Source organism: Alosa pseudoharengus, unplaced genomic scaffold (assembly GCF_046254945.1).
Source record: "Alosa pseudoharengus isolate Yale_2024_CS ecotype anadromous, Long Island Sound unplaced genomic scaffold, YU_APseudo_1.1 YU_APseudo_1.1_scf_15, whole genome shotgun sequence".
NCBI classification, from domain to species: Eukaryota; Metazoa; Chordata; class Actinopteri; order Clupeiformes; family Clupeidae; genus Alosa; species Alosa pseudoharengus.
The window spans coordinates 17,644,298-17,669,297 of record NW_027468620.1 but is presented as its reverse complement, the minus strand read 5'-3'; the positions used below and the strand labels follow the sequence as shown (position 1 = coordinate 17,669,297).

The 25,000-nt window shown below is 45.2% G+C and overlaps 1 protein-coding gene across 2 annotated transcripts in view; it reads left to right on the top strand.

The window, feature by feature from the left end:
- Window positions 1-25,000, top strand: part of thada (THADA armadillo repeat containing) — a 94,612-nt gene that overhangs the window by 54,523 nt on the left and 15,089 nt on the right. For both annotated transcript variants that reach the window (XM_076285766.1, XM_076285765.1), the window contains exons 30-33: window positions 7,465-7,565; window positions 10,967-11,049; window positions 19,666-20,051; window positions 24,296-24,420. In XM_076285766.1, coding sequence (XP_076141881.1) covers window positions 7,465-7,565; window positions 10,967-11,049; window positions 19,666-20,051; window positions 24,296-24,420 — 695 coding nt within the window. The remainder of the gene's footprint in view (window positions 1-7,464; window positions 7,566-10,966; window positions 11,050-19,665; window positions 20,052-24,295; window positions 24,421-25,000) is intronic.

Sequence of the window (25,000 nt, the reverse complement as noted above, 5' to 3'; positions counted from 1 at the left end):
CCTACGTGTGGACCTGTGCATCACTTTGACTTGGACAGATAACAACCACCACACCGTTGCGCGCCAAGAAGGTGTGTGTGTATGTGTGTGTGTGTGTGTAGATTCAAGAATATAAGAAGATTATAAGAGATATAAGATGGCTTGTTTATGAGTAGATGGAACCACAAGCTGTGTGTGTGTGTGTGTGTGTGTGTGTGTGTGTGTGTGTGTGTGTGTGTGTGTGTGTGTGTGTGTGTGTGTGTGTGTGTGTGTGTGTGTGTGTGTGTGTGTGTGTGTGTGTGTGTGTGTGTCATTGTTTATACACAGTTGGCAGGAAAGGTGAAAGCTTTTGTGTCTGTTTCTGTTGGACTGGTACTACACTTATGTTCAATTAGTTTGTGTTTACGCCAGCAGTAAACAATATGTCAGGTCCATTTAAGCCAAAGTCTCTGTCCAAAGTGTAGACCCTCACCCCCACCCCTCTCAAATAAGGCTGAGTCTCTCTCTCTCTCTCTCTCTCTCTCTCTCTCTCCCCCCCTGTCTCTCTTGGTGGATGAGTCAGGGGCGGGTGGGTTGTGAACGCTGCATATTACTGTAAGCTCAAGCGTTTCATAGCGCACACTGGGCCATGTGTGCAAGCCACATGCAAATATATGAGAGTGTTTACGATAGAGAAACAGGAAGAGAGAGATGGAGGGAGAGACAGAGAGCGAGCCAGGAAAAGTGAGAGAAAGAGAGAGGGGGGGATTAGGAGGAGAGGATAAGGTGGAGGAAGAGTGAGAGAAAAAGAAAGCGAAAGACTGAGGGAGGGAGAGAGAGCGAGAGAAGCAGTAACAGGTTGCAGATGTTTATGTCTGCTTAGTATTAATGACCCCATTGTGTGCAGATTTCCCTCTGAGATATGGAAACTTCCAGCAGAATAACTCCTGTAAACACACACACACACACACACTCACACCCTCACCCTCGCACTCACACACACACACACACTCACACTCACACACTCACCCTCGCACTCACACATACACACACACACACACTCACACCCTCACCCTCGCACTCACACACACACACACACACACTCACACCCTCACCCTCGCACTCACACACACACACACACACACTCACACCCTCACCCTCGCACTCACACATACACACACACACCCTCACCCTCGCACTCACACACACACACTCACACCCTCACCCTCGCACTCACACACACACACACACTCACACCCTCACCCTCGCACTCACACAGACACACACACACACTCACACTCACACACTCACACTCACACATACACACACATAGACACAAACACACACATAAATTACTACACTTGCACACATGTATATGTGTGTGTGTGTGTGTGTGTGTGTGTGTGTGTATGTGTATGTGTGTTGTCCCCCCCCCCCCACACACACACCTTCAGAGCAGTTCAAAACGGCACATATGTCACATACTCTCCCTCTCAAACTCACAAACACACACACACACACACATGTGTATACACACCCATTGACATGGTTAAGAGACACAGAGAGGCAGAGCTTAACCTTGTGTGACACACTGTTATGACCCACATGCCTCATGGGCAGAAGGATCTGTATCTGTAAACAACCAGTTCAGAGCTCCGCCTTTGATTAGGACTCCATCAGAGAACAGGAGCGGGATTCACTGCACAGTCCACACACACACACACACACACACACACACATACACACACACACACATACACACACACCAAGAACAATGTTTACACAACCAGACCCCAAAGAATCAGTGTAGCGAAGGAGAACTGATCGACTGGCACTAACGAAAACTGGCCTCTCCTTTCACACACACACACACACACACACACACACACACACACACACACACACACACACACACACACACACACACACACACCTTTGCTCAGACACATGCAGACACTCTTGTTCACCTATGCTAGCAGCATACATACAGACACACACACACACACACACACACACACACACACACACACACACACACCTTTGCTCAGACACATGCAGACACTCTTGTTCACCTATGCTAGCAGCATACATACAGACACACACACACACACACACACACACACACACATACATACACACACACACACACCTTTGCTCAGACACATGCCGACACACTTGTTCACTTATGCTAGCAGCATACATACAGACACACACACCACAAGAGCCAATAGCAACTTTGAGGAGGTCTTGCCCAATCTCTACTGATGCTAAGTCATTTCTCTTCCCTGATTTCCCCTCCTTTTGCTTCTATCTTTTAATTAATCCTTTGTGTGTTGCCACAACATTAGTTAGAGGATCTGGCACTGATTGTATGTGTGTGTGTGTGTCTGTGTGTGTGTGTCTGTGCTCACTGTTTTGATAACTGTGTGTGTGAGTGGGGTGAGGGGGGTGTTTGTGTGGGTGAAAATACAGACGGGATTCCGAGAACTTCTAAGTGACGTTAGCGGACTGGAGCATAGAACTTTCCGGATCGAGTGTGGAGGCCCAGTTCAACACGAGTGTGAGTCCATGGGGTCTGAGAAAAGCTACGGTCCAGTCAGTGGCCAGTCAGTCCAGCTCCATTACAGATGATGTATGTGCTGGTCTGGCTCTGAGAAAACACACTAGCAACAACAAAACGAGCAAAACAAAATGGAAATGGCATTTATTGTCCACATACTAGAGTCCTGGAAACATGAGACATTAGAGACACACACACACACACACACACACACACACACACACACAAACTCACAAACAGACACACACAGAGAGAAACGCAGACGTGTGTGGCAGTGTGATGTGCGTGCAAGTAGTTGAAGTGTGTATGATCATGTGTTTGATTGTGTGACTGTTTGTGTCTGAACCCGAGCATGCCTTCTCCACTGTGGTCAGTCTGGGATCTCGGCCTCTCTGAGTGGATGAGAGTGTTTGTGTGTGTGTGTGTGTGTGAGAGTGATGCATGCTCTGATAACACACTCTAAGAGGCCCCTGAACATTTCTCTGTTTCAGTCTTGACGTAAGCCTAGAATTGGAAACAAACATGCACGAGAAGAGACGACCGTGTGTGTGTGTGTGTGTGTGTGTGTGTGTGTGTGTGTGTGTGTGTGTGTGTGTGTGAGAGAGAAAGAGAGAGACAGACAGACAGACAAAGATAGTGTGTCTTTGTTCTTACTATTCCATTGCTTAATTTCATATCTGTTGTATATTGAAGTTTATATATGCATATAGATATGTTTGTATGTGTACATACAGTGGGCATTACTTTGAAATGGCCACTTCATTCACGCATTACGTGACGTGAAGCTGCGTGAAACTTTAGTACCACTTTCAGCCACTGTGCGTCGCTCTGCCACTGTACGTCGCTCTGTCAGTAGCCTGCCTGCCGCCCCTTCTGAAAAAGCAGGAGGCTACCTTTAAACATAATTGTTGCCGAGAGGAATCCCAGCTTACGAATTCAATAACAAAATAAATCATGCATAGTTAAAAATGACCACGATTTAGGCTACTTGGGTATGGCATAAGGCTTGGCTACACAGTGGTTAATGAAAATCGAAATCTGCTTTTGATAGCCTACCGGTGCCGCTCCACAAAATGAAAAAATATCATAATTTGCTGTCTACTTTATTGTCAGTGTTGGTGGTAACGTGTTACAAAGTACAATTCAAATTTCAGTAATTCGTTACAGTTACTGAACTGTAACGTCCATTCTTGCGTTACTCTTGATATCTCTAATATATTGACTTATTGTTTTCATAGGCATGCAGTGATTGCTTATTGAAAATATAGATTAGCCTAGACACATTATTTCATTGTAGAGATATGCGCAGGATAGTGCATGCATTCTCTTCTTGCACTGCTCTCCCTCAAACAGGTTGGCTTCAGCCCGCACCTCCCCTACGCAAATCAAAACAGTGTCTTGTGCAAGAACTGTTCATGCAGACTACAACTGGCGCGGTGTAGCCTACACAACTTTGTTCAAAATTGATGCATTCAAGTTAACTTTGCAAAGTTAGTGTTATAGCCTACTTATCACAACATTGTCAATCGCAAACGCTAATTTATTCTAACGTCTCTCTACGGAACTACCTGCTTAATTTGCGCAGGACGAAGAGAAAGCACCTTTTTGATAATTGAGCCAGTAGAGAAATAACTGTTCAGAACTAATCTGTAGCCTAGGGTAGGCTTCTGCAGGAAACAATGTTGTTGGCGATTTAATACTATCTAGCGACGTTTTTAACAGGCTACGTAGTAGAGGCAACTATGACCCACGTTTTGGTTTCGTAAATTAATTTGCCCTACTTCTTGACTGCAATGTAGTCAATTGACTGCTTGACAGGTTATTTTTATTTTTCTGTACAATAAACAGATACATCTGCTTTATACCTCAGAATTACGCACTTGGCCAGCCTATAGAACGGGCACATTTTGGAGAGAGAATGAGAATGTATGCGCGCAAGAATCTGTAGGCTATTTGTGGCAAGTTACCAGCAAACAATGTTTAATGCATTAACTCAAGACCTCAAACGTTTTCTAAACAATCAAAACAAAAAGGATGCAGCAGGCAGCAAATGTAGAAGAGTCATTTCCACTGGAAGAACAAAATGCTGAATGAAGCCCAAAGCTATGAAGGCATATCTGACAAGTTGTTATTTTATTAAGACGTAAATGTATGCAAACCTAGATTTAAGCAATCCAGTTCTCTATCAGTCTCGCTCTCTCTCGCTCTCTCTATATCTCTCTCTCTCTCTCTCTCTCTCTCTCTCTGTCTCTCTCACACACACTCTTCTTCTGTGTTGCGTGATTGGTTCCAGCCGTAGCCTTCTGGGATGTCTGCATTTGTGAGTTGATCGTGACAGTTGGACAGACCGATATGGTTCAGCTATCAGATAAGACTGGTGAGCAGTGCACTAGCACATGGTTCAGGGGCGTTCTCCACTGCTTGATGAGGCCGAGTTGGGCTCACTCCTGCCTTCATCATGTTCACAGCACGTTGGCGTATATCCACGTGGTACTGTCATGCTAACCACCGTGTAAACATACTTGTGCATTTGTACATGTATTGCAACTTGTGGATGCAGACAATAAAATGCTTACACAACCACTGACACACTCAAAACACTTCCATACTGCAGACATGCAGAGTCTATGTGTGTGCAATGCATACACACAAACATATATGCACGCACTTACACATATACTGTATACAAACACATGTGCAGACATAAACACACACACACACACACATGCCGGATGTTCTGCATTTAGAGATGCATTTAAGTGTAGAGCTCAGAGAGCACACAGTCACTAATGGTGTGAAAGCTTAGTGGCCATGCCCTCTCCCCTCAACCTGGCTACACACATACACACACGCACGCACACACACGCACACACACACACACTTACACGCGCGCGCTTACACACTCATCCAACGCGGCAACGTAGCCGTGGCGACAGGCCGCCGTCTATGTGGCGTTTATTTTGGGGAGCACGCCGCTGCCTCATTGGTTTGCGGCGGGTCACATGGTGTGTGCTCTCTCCTGGGAAGTCACTGTGGGCCTTCCATAAATACACACGCGCGCAAACCACCAGCGGCTCAGCCCAGCACTACGGGGACTTCCCAGCCTGACAGCACTCCTGCTGTCACTGCCCTGTGTGTGTGTGTGTGTGTCTGTGTGTGTCTCTGTTTGTGTGTGTGTGTGTGTCTCTGTTTGTGTGTGTGTGTGTGTCTCTGTCTGTGTGTGTTTGTGTGTGTCTGTGTGTGTGTGTGTGTGTGTGTGTGTGTGTGTGTCTGTCTGTCTGTCTGTCTGTCTGTGTGTGTGTGTGTGTGTGTGTCTGTGTGTGTGTCTGTGTGTGTGTACGTCTGACTGTGTGTGTGTGTCTGTATGTGTGTACGTCTGACTGTCTGTCTATGTTTGTGCATGTGTAGATGTGTCAGTGTGTTTGTTGCTGCGTGAGTGCACAACTCACGTGTGTGTGTGTGTGTGTGTGTGTGTGCATTCAGCATAGTCCAGAGGGTGTTGGCTGGTTGGTGGTATAACGGAGGAGGGAGTGTCCGTGGCCTCGTGGCCAGAAAAGGAGCTCGGTGGCTGGGCTTGTTTTTGACCCGGCCTGCCTGCCTGCCTGGCATAATGAATGGCTTCCACACTGTGGCCTAGCGGAGGCCCAGTAAAGAGGCTATTTCAGCCCCTCAGTCGGCTGCCACTAACACAGCCCTTTACAGACGCGGACCGGACTTAGACTCCCTTTCATTCATTCACCCAGGCAGTTATTCATTCATTCATTCATTCATCCAGATTCTATATGATGAAGAAAGGATATTGGCATATTGGCTAATGTGTGATGCAGACAGCTACTACAGTAGTATTTCAGAAGTACTCTTCAACGTGTCTGCATTTGTATAGTAACAACAAGCATGTTGCCTGTAATATTCATCAGCTGGTGTCCACTCTCATAGTCATTTATTCACACAGTACTCTAATGGTGTGTTTCATCTTTGAAACTTTTATGTGGACGGTGAATGTTGCAGGCAAATGGTGAAGTCACACTAAGTAATCAGTTTTTATTATCACTTCAGACCGAGGCTTTGAACTGGTTCACGGAATGAAAACGAAAACCAGAAACTTCTGATGTTTTGCTAGGAACAGAAACGAAACCAGAAACTTAAAAAATGTTTATGTTCCGGAACAGAATCGTTTATCTAAAATATTAGTAACCGGTTAATACTGTTATTCTTTTCGTTCTTTCCTCCCATATTTCAGTTATTTGCACAGATTTAGCTATGTGAGTTGCATAGGCTTTAGGATGGATGTAAGAACTACTGCGATGATTCTGTAATGCTTTGTGGTTTTGAATTATTTGATGACATAAGAGAAACAAATGCACTGATTGGGTCCTGACCAGGTTTGATTAATTGAGGTTCTCAATGCCTGCTATGTTGCCTGCCCTATTTGTCATTTGCACCATGAGCTATGTAAGAAGTATAATGGATATGTGTTCAGTGTTTTGCCAATAAACGACATTACACAAGTTTTACTTGTCTTAATTTATGTATAACACTGAAAAAATGTAGGCATGTCAGAATTACAGTTATGCTGCTTACATAATGTAGCCTAGTGCTTTTTTAATGTTTGATGACAGGATAGAGACTTAAGGAAAATCATGTTGACTAACAATATAATTTTAAAGTCCTAATGATCAGCCTACTTATTTGTATGTTCCGCAGCTGACATGGAACATTATTAACCGGTTCAGGAACTTTATTTTTTTTGTTCTAACCGGTTCAGGAATGTGAATTTTTAGGGTTGAACCGAAAACCGGAAACGTTAAAATACTGTTTCTGTTCGGAACAAACCAATTGGGGAAAGATTCTGGTTCAAAGCCCTGCTTCAGACCACTATCAGCTCAATAGAGTGGACTTCACTTCCCTTTCTTTGGTCATTCATGTCTTTCTTCACCTCCACTCAGGTGCTGTTCCTCCTGCGCTCCTACCAGTCCGACTCTCTGAAACCTCAGCTGGATGGAAGCATCACAGCAGCCCTGCACCAGAGACTGTGGCTGGCCGACAGGTATGGACACACACATCACTCGTTCCCACACACACACACACATCACACATATACATCCACATATAATTAAATGTGTGATGTGGACATTTTCTCCTCTGGTGGTAATGGTGTGGTCTTGAGTACAGGCTGTTTTACACTCCATACTCTATCTGTGTCATCTCCCAGAGATGTCCAGTCTGAAGGGAGACGGACAAAGAGGGAGACACAGGGAGGCGGACACGTGCGTGCGTGCGTGCGTGTGTATGTGTATGTGTATGTGTGTGTGTGTGTGTGTGCGTGTGCGTGTGCGTGTGCGCGTGCGCGTGCGCGTGCGCGTGCGCGTGCGCGTGCGCGTGCGCGTGCGCGTGTGCGTGCGCGCGTGCGCGTGCGCGTGTGCGCGTGCGCGTGTGCGTGCGTGCGTGCGTGCGTGTGTGTGCGCAGTCTTTAGTTCAGGGGAGAGAGGGAGGGGTAGTGAAGGGTGGTGGGGCTGCACATGGGGGGGCACAGGCTTGACTGAAAGGCCCTTGATCAGAATGACTGGGGGAATTCCTGTCCCCTCGAGCATGCTGGGTCCATTGCATAGCACACACACACACACACACACACACACACACACACACACACACACACACACACTCACACACACTCACTTTCCCACTACCCACTATTGAAGCAACATGCAAGGGGGGTGCGACAGATGGACAGGATTACATAAGTGTGTGTTTGTGTGTGTTCCCTCTTCACTGAATACTGTAGTCACAGACATACCCATTCATTCACCAGTTCACAGACACACACCCATGTAGTCACAGACACTGACCATGCAGTCACAGACGCACACCCATGTAGTCACAGACGCACACCCATGTAGTCACAGACACACACCCACGTACAGTACTCACAGACGCACACCCATGTAGTTACAGACGCACACCCATGTAGTCACAGACACACACCCATGTAGTTACAGACGCATACCCATGTAGTCACAGACGCATACCCATGTAGTTACAGACGCTCACCCACGTACAGTACTCACAGACGCACACCCATGTAGTCACAGACGCACACCCATGTAGTCACAGACGCACACCCATGTAGTTACAGACACTGACCATGTAGTCACAGACGCACACCCATGTATTTACAGACGCATACCCATGTAGTCACAGACGCACATATAGTACTCACAGACGCACACCCATGTGCAGTCTATTGATGAGACAAAGAAATGTTTAGCAAACCCCCCTTCACCCCCAAAACACACACACACACACACACACACACACACACACACACACACACACACACGGAAAGATAGATGTACACATATTCAGACATAAATAGACAACACAGTATGTCCCATCACTCAGAGATACGCAGACATGCAATCGCGATCACACTCACACTCCGACAGACACACACATACTTGCATACTTGAGAAGGAATCCACCCTCACACCCTGCTTCCTCTCTGGGCGCTGTGACTCCCTCATATTTCTTCGTCCCATATTTCTTCGTTCCCTCACATTACATCTTTCTTCGTCTGCACACACACACACACACACACACACACACACACACATAATGCTAGGACATAATTATAGTGTGAACCATTCACATATAACAGGTCTGTGACTGTATAGTCTAAAGTGACTACCAGTATAATAATATAATCATTATCAACCGCAATTTCACTTTCACTTTCACAAAAGGTTGTTGATTTTTGTGCTCAAATCACACCTCTCCTTTCCATACTCCTAAAGCATCGTGCTGATTGGCAGCTGGGATTGTTTGTCCGAGCCACTATGTTTGTTTGTTTGTTTACTACACTATACTATAAGAGTTTGTTTTAGTGTCAAAGTAGACCGCTTGAGGACCGTGAGAAGCAATTTGACACACAGTGCATGGGACTGAAATGACAGATTACACCTACACCAGAATGCACCTAGGACATTCATTTCCCATGTCCCTTAATATGATCCTAAATAAACAACAGGAACGTTGCACATGTGGAAGCACATGTCATAAATGTATGGTGACTCATTGTGATGATTATAGTGAGGTGACTGGCCGTGGTGGGTTAAGAGCCTCTACAGTCAGAATGTGACGGCCCTCCCATCAGGGCTCCGGTGTTTTCATTGGCCAGCACTTCCTGGCATATGGTGGTTTGTTGGTACAGTGCGTCAGGTAGGTGTGTGAGAGAGCGGTAACATTTCTTTGTGTGTGTGTGTGTGTGTGTGTGTGTGTGTGTGTGTGTGTGTGTGTGTCTGTGACAGAGAGGGAGAGTGTCTCTGTGTTGGTGTGTGTATATGACTTTTCTCTCTGTTAGTGTCATTTTCTGTGTGTGTGTGTGTGTGTGTGTGTAGGCGTGTGTGTGTGAGTTATTAATATCGGAGTGATGAAACTGTGACGTCAACTCTGAACACTGTAGCCCTTGTTCTCATATATGCTCTCAGGCACCAGCACTGCTGTGGTCTCCACATACACACTCACACACACACTCACACACACTCACACACAGACACTTGGACACAAACACATACACACAGACGTGTCCCACATGCAGATGTATCCTTTCATACACACAAGAAACACTTCCCTGTGGTTCACCTCCAGTGGAGAGGCGCTAACATTCTTCTCTTGATGGCTCCCACAAACTCATACACACACACACACACGCACATACACAAACACACACACGCGCGCACACACACACACGCACACACACACGCACGCACACACACACACACACAAAACACGCACACACACACACACACACACGCATACACACAACACACACACACACAACACACACACACACACACACACACACACACACACACACACACACACACACACACACACACACACTCACAGTTGCACATCTACATGCTCACATGATATACAGTACGTTTGTTATACACAAATGCCATTCCGTGCACGCACGAACGCACGCACATGCTCCATTCTAAAGGTTTTCATTCATTGCATATGTGAGCGTGACCTGTGAGATGTGTGTGTGTGTGTGTGTGTGTTTATGGTAGGTAGGAAATAAGGTAATCCAGTTTAGCACAGTGCCATTGTATAAATGCCACCTTAGCTCTTACCTCATGCAGCTTTTTTAGCACTCCAGCTATAAAGCTACACTCTTTCACTGCTCCCTCGCTCCTTACCTCTCCATCTCTCTCTCTCTCTCTTTCTCTCTTTCCTCATAGTAAGATCTCAGACACAAACCTCTATAAAGTGTCTGCTTTACTGCCGTCTGAGTCACTTCAGACCATGTTTTGCCCTCTGTTAATGTAAACATCTCTCTCTCCCTCTCTCCCCATCTCTCTCTCTCTCCCTCTCTCTATATCTCTCCCTCTCTCCCTCTCTCTCTCTCTCTCTCTCTCTCTCTCTCTCTCTCTCTCTCTCTGTCAGACGGAATCCTTGTCTGGTGACCCAAGCTGTGTGTTTGGACCTGTTGGGGTGTGTGTGCTCACCTGGCTTTGGGCTTGAAGAGGGTAGGTACTTTTTGAGGGAATCCACACACACACACACACAAGCTGTCTTCTTTGTTTCTCTCTCTCACTCAGCATATGACATACAAAACACACAAACACACTTGTTTTACTCTAGAGGCTCATTCCAACATAGACTTAGAGTTATTACCAATACATTTCAGGACACACACACACACACACACACACAAACAGAAACACAAACACATGCAGTAAGGGCACATGGTCTTTTATCTATATTCAAACAGCGAAGCTAGCATGTTTTCGTGTGTAGAGTTGAGTGAATGTTTATAGTTTTAGTTGATTGTGTTGGTATTGAATATCAAAGGTGATTGTGATTGCAGGGATGTTAGTACAGTGATGTGCTTCGTTCACATCCATTCCTCATGAGCAGAAGTGCAGTTTATTGGTGTTCTAGAAGAGAGTGAGAGGAACATGTTAATCATCCTGAAAGGTATTGGTAATAACTGAAGTCTATGTTGGAATGAGCCTCTGTAGTAAAACGTGTGTGTGTGTGTGTGTGTGTGTGTGTGTGTGTGTGTGTGTGTGTGTGTCTGTGTGTGTGTGTGTGTGTGTGTGTGTGTGTGTGTGTGTGTGTGTGTGTGTGTGTGTGTGTGTGTGTGTGTGTGTGTGTGTGTGTGTGTGTCATATGCAAGTTACAGAGTGTAGGTGTGTCTGTGTGAATGAGAGAAACACAAAGAAGACAGCTTGTGTGTGTGTGTGTGCGCTCAGGCCCCATCCCGGGTGATTCTGTGAAAACATTTGCACATGGGACTGTTTGTGTGTGGGTGTGTGTGTGTGTGTCTGCATGTGTGAGAGGAGTTGGTGTTAGTTAAGGGGTGGGGTGTCTTTGATACTGGAAGAATGTGCTCCCCAAAGCACAAGCTTCAGACAGATGGTGCAATTGTGCTTGTGACCCAGTTAAAAGGAAGGAGAGTGGGAGATTGTGTGTGTGTTTGGCCCCATGTGCTCGACACATGTCAGGCACAGTGGAAACGTTTACCGTTTTTAAAACAACCCCACATTCACTGAAGGCAGAGCCCTACCCTGCCAATCTGACTTACATAACAAACACCGCCAAACACACACACACACACACACACACGTGCATGCGCGCGCACACTTTCTCTCTCTTCTCTTTCTCTTTTGCCCTCTTCTTCTTTCGTTCCCTCTGTCTGTGTTTCTTTCCTGGCTGTGTGTGTGTGTCTGTGTGTCTGTGTGTGTGTCTGTGTGTCTGTGTGTGTGTGTGTGTGTGTGTGTGTGTGTGTCTGTGTGTGTGTCTGTGTGTCTGTGTGTGTGTGTGTGTGTGTGTGTGTGTGTGTGTGTGTGTGTGTGTGTGTGTGTGTGTGTGTGTGTGTGTGTGTGTGTGTGTGTGTGTGTGTGTGTGTGTGTGTGTGCCCCTTTTGAGTGAAATGGGAACGAAAGGCTGAATAAAGCGAGGGAGAGTAGAAAGCAGAGGAGAGGAGAGCGTGCGCTGAGCTGAGCGCTGAGCTGAGCGCTGAGGGAGGAGGGAGTGCAGAGCGGCGGGAGGGAACAATCCTCTGTTTCAGCTCCGCTGGCCCCCACCATTAACAAGGAACTCACACTTTATTGGCCAGTTCCTGCACACAGATTCCCAGAGCTCCGCACTAGCTGGCTAGCATGGCTGACTGTGTGTGTGTGTGTGTGTGTGTGTCCATGCTGAGCTGTTTGATCCGTGTGGGCTCATAAATACCCAATCCCCCTCCCCGTACCCCTCTCCTCCGACACATGCACACACACACACACACACACATATACACACCACTGCCACCACCACCACCACATACACCCCACATCCCCATTCCCCTCCTGCCAACGTCAGTAAAAACAGCCGAGCACTTTGGGCTGGATTAGTATGGAGTTCCAGACTCCTGAGAGTGCTCTCTTTCTGTCTGTGTGTCTCTCTCTCTCTCTCTGTCTGCCTCTCTCTCTCTCTCTCTTTTTCTTTCTCTGTCTCCCTTTCCCTCTCTCTCTCCCTCTCTCTGTCTTGACTTACATCTAGCTATGGGTAGCATCCAGAGATGGTTTTCATATGCAATGACAGTGAGGGGGAGATATGTATTGGTACTTTGGTTAGAAACTACAGCCACGCACGCACACGCACACACACACTCATCATCACACATGTTCTGTTTACTGTCATTAAATACAACAGTGTTACTGACATTATATCATAGCTATTTGTAAACATTGTGAGAATAATACAATACTACACCATAATGTAGAATAATACTGTACAACATCATCCCCCCAGACATATATATATACACTCACACGCACACACTTACATGCACACACTCACAATGCACCATGGGAAATATGCCAACGTTTCTTTACAATGCTTCTGGCAAACACACACACACACACACACACACACATTTCTCACTGTCTGTGTTTTGTTTTTCACAGTTTTGGTAATGATGGTAAAGTGTGATGTTAAAGCCAGCTGTGTGTGTGTGTGTGTGTATGTGTGTGTGTGTGTGTGTGTGTGTGTGTGTGTGTGTGTGTGTGTGTGTGTGTGTGTGTGTTTACTTACTATTCCGGCAGCTTTAGAGACACTGCACTTCCCAGACCGTGAAGCTTAGCTGGCAGCAAGATGATTACCATTACTTACTTACATATGTCTGAGCACACACGCACACACACTTTCTTTCACACACAGACACATACAATAATGTTTGTAGTATTTAGGCAGAGGCTAATTTGTACACACAGGTGTTGTCATATCAACACGTCTGCTTCTTCATCCAAGCACGCACTCTTACTTGACAGCAGTTAATCTCATGAAACACACACACAAACACACACTCACAAAAATGTATATGCATTTTTTTTTTTCATTCCCACAGCCACGCATGCACATACGCATTAACACTCACTCACTCACGTTGACATAGTATGTGAGTCTGTAATTACACACACACACACACACACACACACACACACACACAGATAGAGAGAGTACAACGTGGCGCTCTCATTAACACACATGAAAACACAGGCACAGACACTATTTTGGTGATTATATTGTGTCTGGTGCTGTACACTTCAGTGTTTTTGTCTGCATTACAAGGAGGGGCTGTGTTTCACCATTTCTCTGTGTGTGTGTGTGTGTGTGTGTGTGTGTGTGTGTGTGTGTGTGTGTGTGTGTGTGTGCGCATGCTTCTGCAGGCTCTCATTGTTTGTGTGTTATTAAAAGTAAGAGTTCTCATAAAGACACATAACTGCTGTCCACAAACACACACACACACAATCCTGACACACACACACACACACACAGTCCTGGCCCCTCTTGGGTTGGTGTGGCGTGTCTTGCCTTTCATTTCCTAAATGAATCATTGCTGTGGTCCAGCACTCTCCCAGTGCCCAGCTATTTTAATAAACGGCATTATAAAAACACCCCTGCACACACACACACACACACACACACACACTGACACTGACACTGACACTCCCTCTTTCTTTCTCCATCTCTTTCTGTCCCCCTCATTCTCAAACACACACACACTCACACACACACACACACACACAAAGAGATAGAGACGTTCTCTTCAGATTTTGTATCTTTCTTTTTCATTGTTTTCCTTTCCCTCTGTGTCACCTGTGCGGGTCGTTCCGTCATGAATCCCCATGAAGTTCCTCATATCTCTCTCTCTTTCTCTCTCTCTCTCTCTCTCTCTCGCATGCTGTTTCTCTCTCTCTCTCTCGCTCTCTCTCTCTCTCTCTCTCCTAGGCTGTTTTTCTCTCTCTCTCTCTCTCTGGCAGTGTGTGTGTAATGAGTGTCTGGAACTGGTTGAAAGAACAGGGAGGGGTTGCACTGTAGCGTCTCGTTTGTTTTGACTTGGCTCCTATGTGTGTGTGTGTGTGTGTGTGTGTGTGTGTGTGTGTGTGTGTGTGTGTGTGTGCACTCGCGTGTTATTTTTATTACTTTTATTATTTTTTATTATTTTTTTCACTTTTATAACTTTTTGTTTAATTGAATTTGCCGTGTTGTTGGCTGACCCGTGGCAAAGTTTATATGACACAGTTTAAGAAGAGTGTGTATGTTTGGATTTAGATTTGTCTGCTGTGTGTGTGTGTGTGTGTGTGTGTGGCTGCTGAAGTCTATGCCTTCAGGTGTAACATGGTGTATGCCTACACGATTTGACATCCTTGATAGAGGTGCCCCACATGACCGGCCAGCATAACGGTTTCTCTTTCCTTTCCATTTCATCTCTCAAACACACACACACACACACACACACACACACACACACACACACACACACACACACACACACACACACACACACACACACACACACACACACACACACACACACACACACACACACACACACACACGTATCCTCCATTACCTTGTCCCTCCTCCATTTTCTCTGTCCAATTCAAATTGGAGTTTAAAGATGCTTCATTCTCATGATTGTTTAGAACCAGTAATACTGTGAACAAAACAAGTTTGTTTGTTCGTATAATTCTGTTATAGTCAGATAGATAGATAGATAGATAGATAGATAGATACTTTATTGATCCCCAGGGGAAAATCAAGGTCTCAGTAGCAAACAGACAATACACACACATTCACTAACAGCAGAAAAAGTAATTAAAAGTATATAATATAAAAACCACAACTAAGCAATAAGGACAGTAGAAGATAAAGAATATACTAAATATACTAAAATACAAATTATACTAAATAACACTTAATCTAAATCAATTCTAAAAACAGTATCCACATAGTGGGTGATTAATCAATCAAGAGGCGCTTGCAATGACTGAGGCAGGGACTGAGCCTGTGATTCTTTGTGCATAGAAAGGTAAGGTAAGGTGCTCTGTGTGAATGAGTGTCATGGTGATGGTGCAAATGAGTAAGTCCAACAGTGCAACAGTGCAGAATAAAGTCTATATATCTATATATATATATAACTATATTAAGAAAAGGTATAAGTGTGGCAACAGTTCGGCTGTGGCATGGAGGGAGGGGTTATGCATATGTGCTAATATAGCACGCAAACAGTGAGGCAGAAAGACAGTGGTAAAAAGTGGTTAAAAAAATGGAGCAAAGGGTGAAACAACAAATATATCTGTTATGAGGCTTGTGTTTGCGTGTGTGTGTGCGTGCGCATGCATGCTAAAACTGTGTCTAATACACAATTAGTGTTGGTTCTACATCTCCATAGCAATGCTCTCTCTTCCTTCCCCCTTGTTCCCTCCACCCCTCTCTAGTTCTCACTCAGCACTCCACAAGTTGGAGCCCATGTAGGCCACAGTAGGCCTGTTCCTCTTATCCAAGGCTTCACAAGTAATCACGAGAGGAAGCTGCATTTGATCAACTTTGAAATTATCAAAGTTGTATTCACTGCAGTAGACCTGCATCACTGTATGAAACATTACAAAAACATGAAACATGACATATTACATATAACTGTAAATCATCTGATCATCTAATATCTACAGATATCTAGGCTATATTATATTTATTATTTATTTATTTATTTTATATTTGGCCTGTTATGAAATCATGTATGAACAATTTAAGCACAGCTCAGCTTTAAGAAACTCAAATAGCCTAGATGCATGCTTAGCATTTTGTGATCATTAAGGCTACTTTCACAAACTCTTAGTCAGCTGTCCTCTGATTTACCGATATCTAGGCGACATTTGTAATATTTATTTTGTATTTGGCCCGTTATGAAATAATGTGGAACAATTTAAACACAATGTAAAACTTAAATCCCAAATTTGGAGACATGCATGTATGTTGAAATTTACTGCAAATTCAAAACGGGATTACTCTTGAACGGCTAACTGCACAGGGGACTGCTTTACACCTTTCTGTTAGGTCTGCTGTTTATTCTGATATATGGTTTGTCATATGTTAAACGAAGGGTTCGTGAAGTATTCCACCGGGATGAATGGGTAGGGAGATGGACGCAAAACCTTCAGTAGAATTTATGATTAAATTGAATGATATTATTCACTTTTCTCGCGAACCGTTCACCACAGCAATTAGCGGCTAACATCGTTTAAAAGCTGAGAAAAAAGCTCTTTCATGTGATACTTGTTATGTCTGTGTGATGAGTAGGCTACTTTGCGAGTAGTTCAACTGAGAAGAATGGGTGAATTTGGACGCACTTTCTTTCTTGCGCTGTCACTTTCTCCACTGCGTAATTTGCGCTGTGAATGCTAAGATTGTCAGGCCATAGGCTAAATATATATCGCTATTAGTAGGACGCAAAGCAGAATATTTAAAGAAGGGGGCACCAAGGCCACCGTGGCCTGTAAACCTCTGATTTTTAAAGTGGCGTCACGGCCAACGCAAGGGGCTACGACGGCCGCTGTGAAATTCATTCCCTGCTGCTGCCATTGCAGAACCAAAGGCATGTCACATTTAGATAGTCCGCTGCCATTGCAGAGTTTGATAAACAAAATAATATTTTAGAAAGCTAGATGCATCGCTATTGTAAGAAGCTAGAATGCTCAAATATTAGCGTTCTAACTGTTTACTGCAGGCAAATTTTACTTCAGTCCTTGAGGTAGCTGCTTCATGAGTTTCAAAAGTCCGTTTAATAACAGCCATCATGTTTGGTAGCTACCATTTCATAGAAATTGCACTTTTGCCTGTTTAGCTAGCTAGCAACCTGCACGGACAGACAGCTGTATGGGCTGAAATCGATTTTCTCCAAATCACTGACAACTGACAGTATTGGGATCCAAATGATCACATCCAATTGTAAATTATAATAAATTGCTCCAAAAGGCACTTTCTCACTTCAAAGTGAAGTAATGCCGTATGTTCATGCTTATTTCAAATGTATGCATTCTGTATGTACAGAACTGCATTCAGCTTAGCTTCTGCAATATTTGGCAGAAATATAAACGCGCCACATATATATATATATATATATATATATATATATATATATTCTTCTCTCTCTCTCACACGCTCTCTCTCTACCTCACTATATCTCTTTCTTTGTCTCTCTTACACTTTCTCTCTCTCTTTCCCTGTCTCTCATACACTCTCTCTTTTCTCTCTCTCTTTCTCACTCTCTCTCTTAACTCTTTTGTGCTCTGCACTCTGTGATCTTGACCATGAGGATGGACTCAGGTTGCACTGCCCACATCACTGGGCGGAGGTGTGTTCAGCTAATTGTGCTGGCCGTGAAAGAAGGAGGCCCTGTGAGGAATATCATTGTGTGTGTGTGTGTGTGTGTCTTGGCGGTGAGGTAAAGCTGTGACTGATTGAGTTCAGGGAAGGTGCCAAAAATATTACACTACCCAGAAAGTGCCAGAGATAACGTGTGTGTCTGTGTGTGCACTACAAACATTTCCATGTCCAGGTTTTTTTTTTTTTTCTTCAGTTTATTTTTTTATTGATGTGTGTGTTTGTGTATGTATGTGTGTGTGTGCACTGTTGTATGTACCAATGTTTGTGCATGTGCTTTTGTGTGTTTATGTGGTAATTTCAAAAGAGGTTGTGTGTGTGAGAGAGAGAGAAAGTGAGAGAGAGAGAAAGCCCGCCAGTGGTGAGTGTGTTTAATGGTCTATGAGTGTGTGTGTGTTGTTTGTAAGCTGTCCAACAGAATAGAGAGGAGTTTTCAGGACAAGGACTGGCTTGTGAAAATGTTTATGAAGCTCTTAGAGGACAAGCCCCATGAGACAGCACTCCTCCTTACAGAGAGAGAGAGAGAGAGAGAGAAAGAGAGGAGGACTTCTGACTGACTTTTAACAGTCCCTGTGTTTAACTCATAAATACCAACTCCAAAGAAACTGTTTTTAAGGGAAAACATTCATGTAGTCCAGTTTTAACTGTATTGACTTTAGCCATTCCAGTGACTTATCAAAAATGAATACTCCACTCAGAAAGAGAGGAAGGAACTCGTGGGCTGGAGAATGTCGGAGAGAAAGAGAGGCCTAGTGGAATGGAGAGAGAGAAATGGAATGTCTCGGTGGCAGAAGAGAGAGAGCACAGAGGGGCAGAAGAGAGGAGAGCAGTGTGGGGGCCTAACAGGTGGGGGGAGGCTGTGATAGACTCCAGTTTGTTGGGCAAGTAATGTGTATTTCTGTGTGAGACAGGAATGGCATGTCTGTTGTCTTGGTGTGTGTGTGTGTGTGTGTGTGTGTGTGAGCACGGGCACAGGGTGGGGGTGATTAGGGTGGTTGGTGTGACATTCCTTAAATATGTGTTTGGTACTATACTTGATATTGGCACAGGGATCTTACATTTGACAGTGTGTGCATGTGCCTGGTCATTTAGCCATTCCCCCTTCTATTCTCATGCCTGTCTTTCTCTCTCTGTCTACCACACACGCACACACACACACACGAACACACATGCGCACTCACTCACTTGCTCGTAAACACAAGCACACTATAGCTCTCTGCCCCATTTTTTTGTGTTGTCTACGCCAGTGTACTCCCACAGTAATGCTCACCCTGTGGTGTATTATAATAATATATTATATTATTATATAATAATTGTATATGGAGGCATAAATGAAAGTTTGTTTATATAACTTGCAGTAATATACAGCTGTTATCACCCTGAATCTTCTGTGCTTATTTATGTGCCTTCCATTTCCCCATTGAATTCAGACACCCAGCTGCGGTCTTTGTGTGATGACGTCATCTCCCTCCTCACGGCGTCTGAGCTGGTGACCCCCGGTTGCCGTGGAGACGGCCCCCTCGCGGTCCCCGGGTATGTTCAGTACCTGCAGAGCTTCGCTCGCCTGGCCTCGCGGGTGTGCGTGACCGGCCCCGACAGGACGAAGGACCCGCGTGGAGCCCAGCTGTTTGGGCGTCTTGTGCAGTGCCCGCACTACGAGGTGCGAGAGCTGGCGCTCGAGGCGCTGCTGAGGAAGGTGAAGGCCGAGGATGAGGATGCAGAGGGTGAGGAGTGCGGCGTGGTGACCTTTGACCTCGACGTACAGATGCTCTGTAGGATGGCGATGCATGAGACGCACCTACCGTGCTTGGCCAAGGTAAGACACACACACAGAGAGAGAGACATTCACACACACACGCACACGCACACACACACACACACACACACACACACACAGACATTCCAACACACACACATCCAGTGGTACTCATACGTTTTCAGGCACGATCTCTCACACACAGAGAGACATTCACACACACACATTGCCTTCCTCCTCCTCCACAATTCTCAGAATCTGTTGTGTGAGCAAGAAAGAGTGAGCAACTAGAATAACTACTTCAAGGTGAAGCTGCAAAACACTTCAAGGTTTGCTTTTCTGTACGAAAACCCTCAGTCTTGCACTGTGTGCAAACTCTCTCATGCATACAACAATCAGTGTAACCTTTACAGCCTATACAGCCATAGCAGTGTTCTCTCTCTCACGCACACACATGCGCACACACACACACACACACACACACACACACACACACACACACACACACACACACACACACGATTGGATCCGTTAGAATTGAATATGCTTGGCTATGGAGCTTCAGCTGCTGGGATGGAGTTTGTGTTTCCACCAAGGTCAGGGTCTTGTGTTCGCAGTTAGCGGGGCCCTGTGCGACTCACAGCAAAGCTCTGGAGAAACGGATCTTTGATTTCACAGCTGTTGGCAAACACACACACCCGCTAGCCCACACAAAAGAGAGAGAAAGAGAGAAAGAGAAAATACGACCCAGCCTGGTCTACGAATCACAAGGTGAAAAACGATGCTGTGTGTGTGTGTGTGTGTGTGTGTGTGTGTGTGTGTGTGTGTGTGTGTGTGTGTGTGTGTGTGTGTGTGTGTGTGTGTGTGTGTGTGTGTGTGTGTGTGTGTGTGTGTGTGTGTGTGTGTGTGTGTGTGTGTGTGTGTGTGTGTGTGTGTGTGTGTGTGTGATTTACCCCTCTCCCTAAGCCTTTAGAAGCTATAAGAGCACTGTTAGAGTGCCCAAGAACAACAACAGCTATTCGCATTAGCGCGTCTCTGGAGCGTAGGCAGATGTGCCACGCAGTTTTCCAAGGAACGCCGCTTCCCGCTTCGCACGGCGCTGGAGACAGTCCACTTCCTGTTTAGCTAACAGAGTCATGTTTCAGTTTCCCATAAACACCCCAACAGCCATCAATTACCACGCAGCTTTGTGTGTGTGTGAGAGAGAGAGAGAGGGAGAGTGTGTGTGTGTGTGTGTGTGTGTGTTAGCCCTGCCATTCCCATCATTAGGTCTTGTTAAAACTGACGGGAATCACGGGACTGGACCGCTGTGCTGTACTGTGCTGTATGTTTCTGCACATGTGTGTATATCAGAATTCCTCACCCATTATTGGGTGGTTTGACTGTAATGCCTATGCATGTATTAGAGGTGTGTGTAATGTATGTGCTTTATATGTGCAGGCCTACATCATGCCATTGCATTGTGTGCAGATGTGTGTGGATTGTGAGGGGCTATTATACATATGCATGCTCTGTAAATATGAACATGTGCTGTGCTGTGTGTGTGTGTGTGTGTTACACATGTTTTAGTATTTTGGTGTGTTATGTTTGTGCAATGACTGTGTTAAACTGTGTGTGTGTGTGTGTGAGAGAGAGAGAGAGTGTGTTTTATTACTTAGCCGTTAATGTTTTAAATGGCGGCCTGTTGAGCTGGATTTCCCTGCCTTGGGATTCCAATCTGGCCTGGTTGGCATGACGACCCCTTTGCTGCAGTAAAGTGTGTGTGTGTGTGTGTGTGTGTGTGTGTGTGTGTGTGTGTGTGTGTGTGTGTGTGTGTGTATGTTGAGGAGGAGTCGGGCAACAGGCCTGGTTGGCTCAGATTCTTTTAGCTTGTAAAAGAGGAGTTTCAAAAGGGTGAAACTGCTTTCACATTGAGAACACGCACACACACAAGCTTACCTTCCCCATATTCATATGAAATGTGTGTATGCTGGTTGCATTTATTTGGATTACACAAGGATGTTGTGGCATTCATCATATTTGTGTGACATGATATTGTCTGTTTTGTGTGTGTATGTGTGTTTTCATAAAGGCAGGACAGACGACTGTGTGTATGGGCATGATCATGAGGTGTGTGTGTGTGTGTGTGTGTGTGTGTGTGTGTGTGTGTGTGTGTGTGTGTGTGTGTGTGTGTGTGTGGGTGTGGGTGTGGGTGTGGGTGTGTGGGTGTGGGTGTGTGTGTGTGTGTGAAGGGTGTGTGTGAAGGGTGTGTGTGAAGGGTGTGTTAGATGTATATGTCTGAGAGAGTGTTTAGGAAGATCAGTCTGTGTTTAGACTTCTTAGCTTGTGAGCATGAGAGTATGTCAGAGGAATAGTATGTGCGTCACTGGTGGTTCTGTTTGGTGTGTGTGTTTGTGTGTGTCTGAAGTCTATTGTGTGTGTGTCTTATTTAGTTCTTCCACATAATAGTTTGTGTGTGTGTGCTTTTCTTTTTAGTTTTTAAGGTGTTCATGTCTAACGCGTCTCATACGAATGTCATCTGTAGGTGTGCAAGTGTGTGTGTGTGAGAGAGAGAGAGATGGAGGGAGAGAGAGCATGTGTGTATGAGTCAGTATGCTGTGAGACGGGAGCTCATAAAAGGGGTCATAAAACTCATCGAGCAGGATGGAGGGAGGAAAGAGAGAGAGAGAGAGAGAGAGACAAAGGCCATGATAGAGAGATGATGAACTTGTGAAATGGATGAAGAACAGAAGAGGACCAATAAGCAGAAAAGAGCTGTACGGAACAGAGTGACAGAGGGAGAGAGAGAAGGAGAACAAGCAGCTGTGGGTTGGAGCTGTGGCATCTGTTTGAAATATAATCATGAGCCTACACACACACACAAACATACACACACATATGCTCATAGACACACACACACACACACAGATAAATCATAGAACCAAAGTTCACCTTTTTCTCTTTCTCCCTCCTTCTCTTATCCTCTTCTCTTCTCCCCTAACCCATCCTCTCCTCTCCTCTCCTCTCCTCTCTTCCCTCTCTCCTTTCCTCTCTTCCCTCTCTCCCCCCCCTCCCTCTGGAGGTTTGTAAAGGTGCTTATTTAAGGTCTTAATAAGCAGAAATAATAATCAGGGAAGTATGCGGCTGGAATGTAAACAGCTGAAAGGCGGCGGGGGCTTTCTGGGCCCGCTGAAAAGAGGAGGGGTGGGGGCAAAGAAAAACAAAGTCTGTCGTTCGCCAGCTCACTCTCTCTCTCTCGCTCGCTCGCACTCGCTCCTCTGAGACGGCTCGCAAAAAGCCAGATGTGGAAGAGTGTGTGTGTGTGTGTGTGTCTGTTTTAAAACTGCATGTGCGTTTGTCCGAAACGTGTTTGTGTGTCTGCATGCGCATATTTTACAAATGTACGTTTGTCAGGCTGTGTGATTAGTCTGTGATTAGTCTGTCAGACTCCATGTCCTTTGGTGTGTGTGTGTGTGTGTGAGAGAGAGGTCAAACCATCAAGCATATGACAGGAAGACATGACTATGGACTGATTGGGTTAATTTGAAAGACTAAAAGAGGACATGCATTCCAAGGTGGAGATAAGAACTTAAGAAAACGTGGGGAGGCATACGTGTACTGTGTGTGTGTGTGTGTGTGTGTGTGTGTGTGTGTGTGTGTGTGTGTGTGTGTGTATGCATGTGTGGGTTCAAGCATGAGTTTGCGCGTGTATGGATTTATGAAGACTTTTGCCTCTTTTGAGTGTGTGTGTGCGCGTGTGTGTGCAATGTTTGTGTGTGACGTGTGTGTGTGTGCGCGCGTGTGTGTTCCTGCAGTGCACCCAGCATGAGGACAGACAGGCAGTTTGAAGAGTGAGTGAGGGAGGCGAGTGGAGCCTGTTGGACAGGGATGTGCTGAAAGAGACAGAGCTCAGAGAGAGAGAGAGAGAAGGAGGGGAAGAGAGCAGGAATGAAGGAATGATGACTAGGAAAGATACGAGAGAATGATTGATGAGTAAGGAGGAGTAACTTGGAGGAGGACTCACATGCACACACACTTGATGTACACACACACACACACACACACACACACACACGCTCACTCTCACTCTGAACCAGTTCCACTGTTCCCCCTAGTTCCCTCTCCTCTCAGCTATCTGCTATCACATCCACATTTAAATCGGTTCCTCTGGCTTGACAAGTTCTACAGTGCTGCTGCCAAAGCCAACCGGATGCTAGGAAAAAATATAAACATATAAACTCTCTCTCTCTCTCTATCTCACCTCTCTCTCTCTTTCTCCTTCTCTCTCTCTCTTTCTCTCCCTCTACTTTCTCTCTGGTCCGCAGGTTCTCCAGGTTCTGTCCATGGTCCCTCTCTCCTCTCTGCTGCCCTGGACTGATGGACACGCCACTCTTCCTGACCTGCAGGCCTTGGAGCACATTCTGAAAGTGGCCCAGGAAAACACACACAGGTTTGACAATCTCAACACACACACACACACACATACACACACAAACAAACAAACAAACAAACAAACACACATAAACACAAACACACACACACACACACAAACACACACATGTGCCATCTCATATACACACACACAAATACACAGGAACATTAACTAATTGGTAATGATTTCCCAGCCTAGAACTATTAATACATGACCATGTGCATTGTTACAGTACTGAATAACCAGCAGGTTTAGCTAGTTACTTCCAACGCTTATGTTAGCGCTGTGACATTGTTGCTAAACATAAACCTAAAACTATATATAAACTTATATATAAACCTAGAAGAACATTATGCAGAAATAAAAGATTATATTGAGAAAGAACAGGCATACAAATACAAAAATGGAAAGACCAAATAAGCATATCAACTTTCCTGTGTATGGGAGTGGACAGAGAGAGAGAGACAGAGGGAGAGGAAATGAGAGCCAGTGAAGGTATCGGTTCAGGGGTGTGTGTGTGTGTGTGTGTGTGACGTCAGAGTGAAGGCAATAGTGTAATTATAGAAGTAAGAGAGGGGGAACATATGCAGTCCATAAT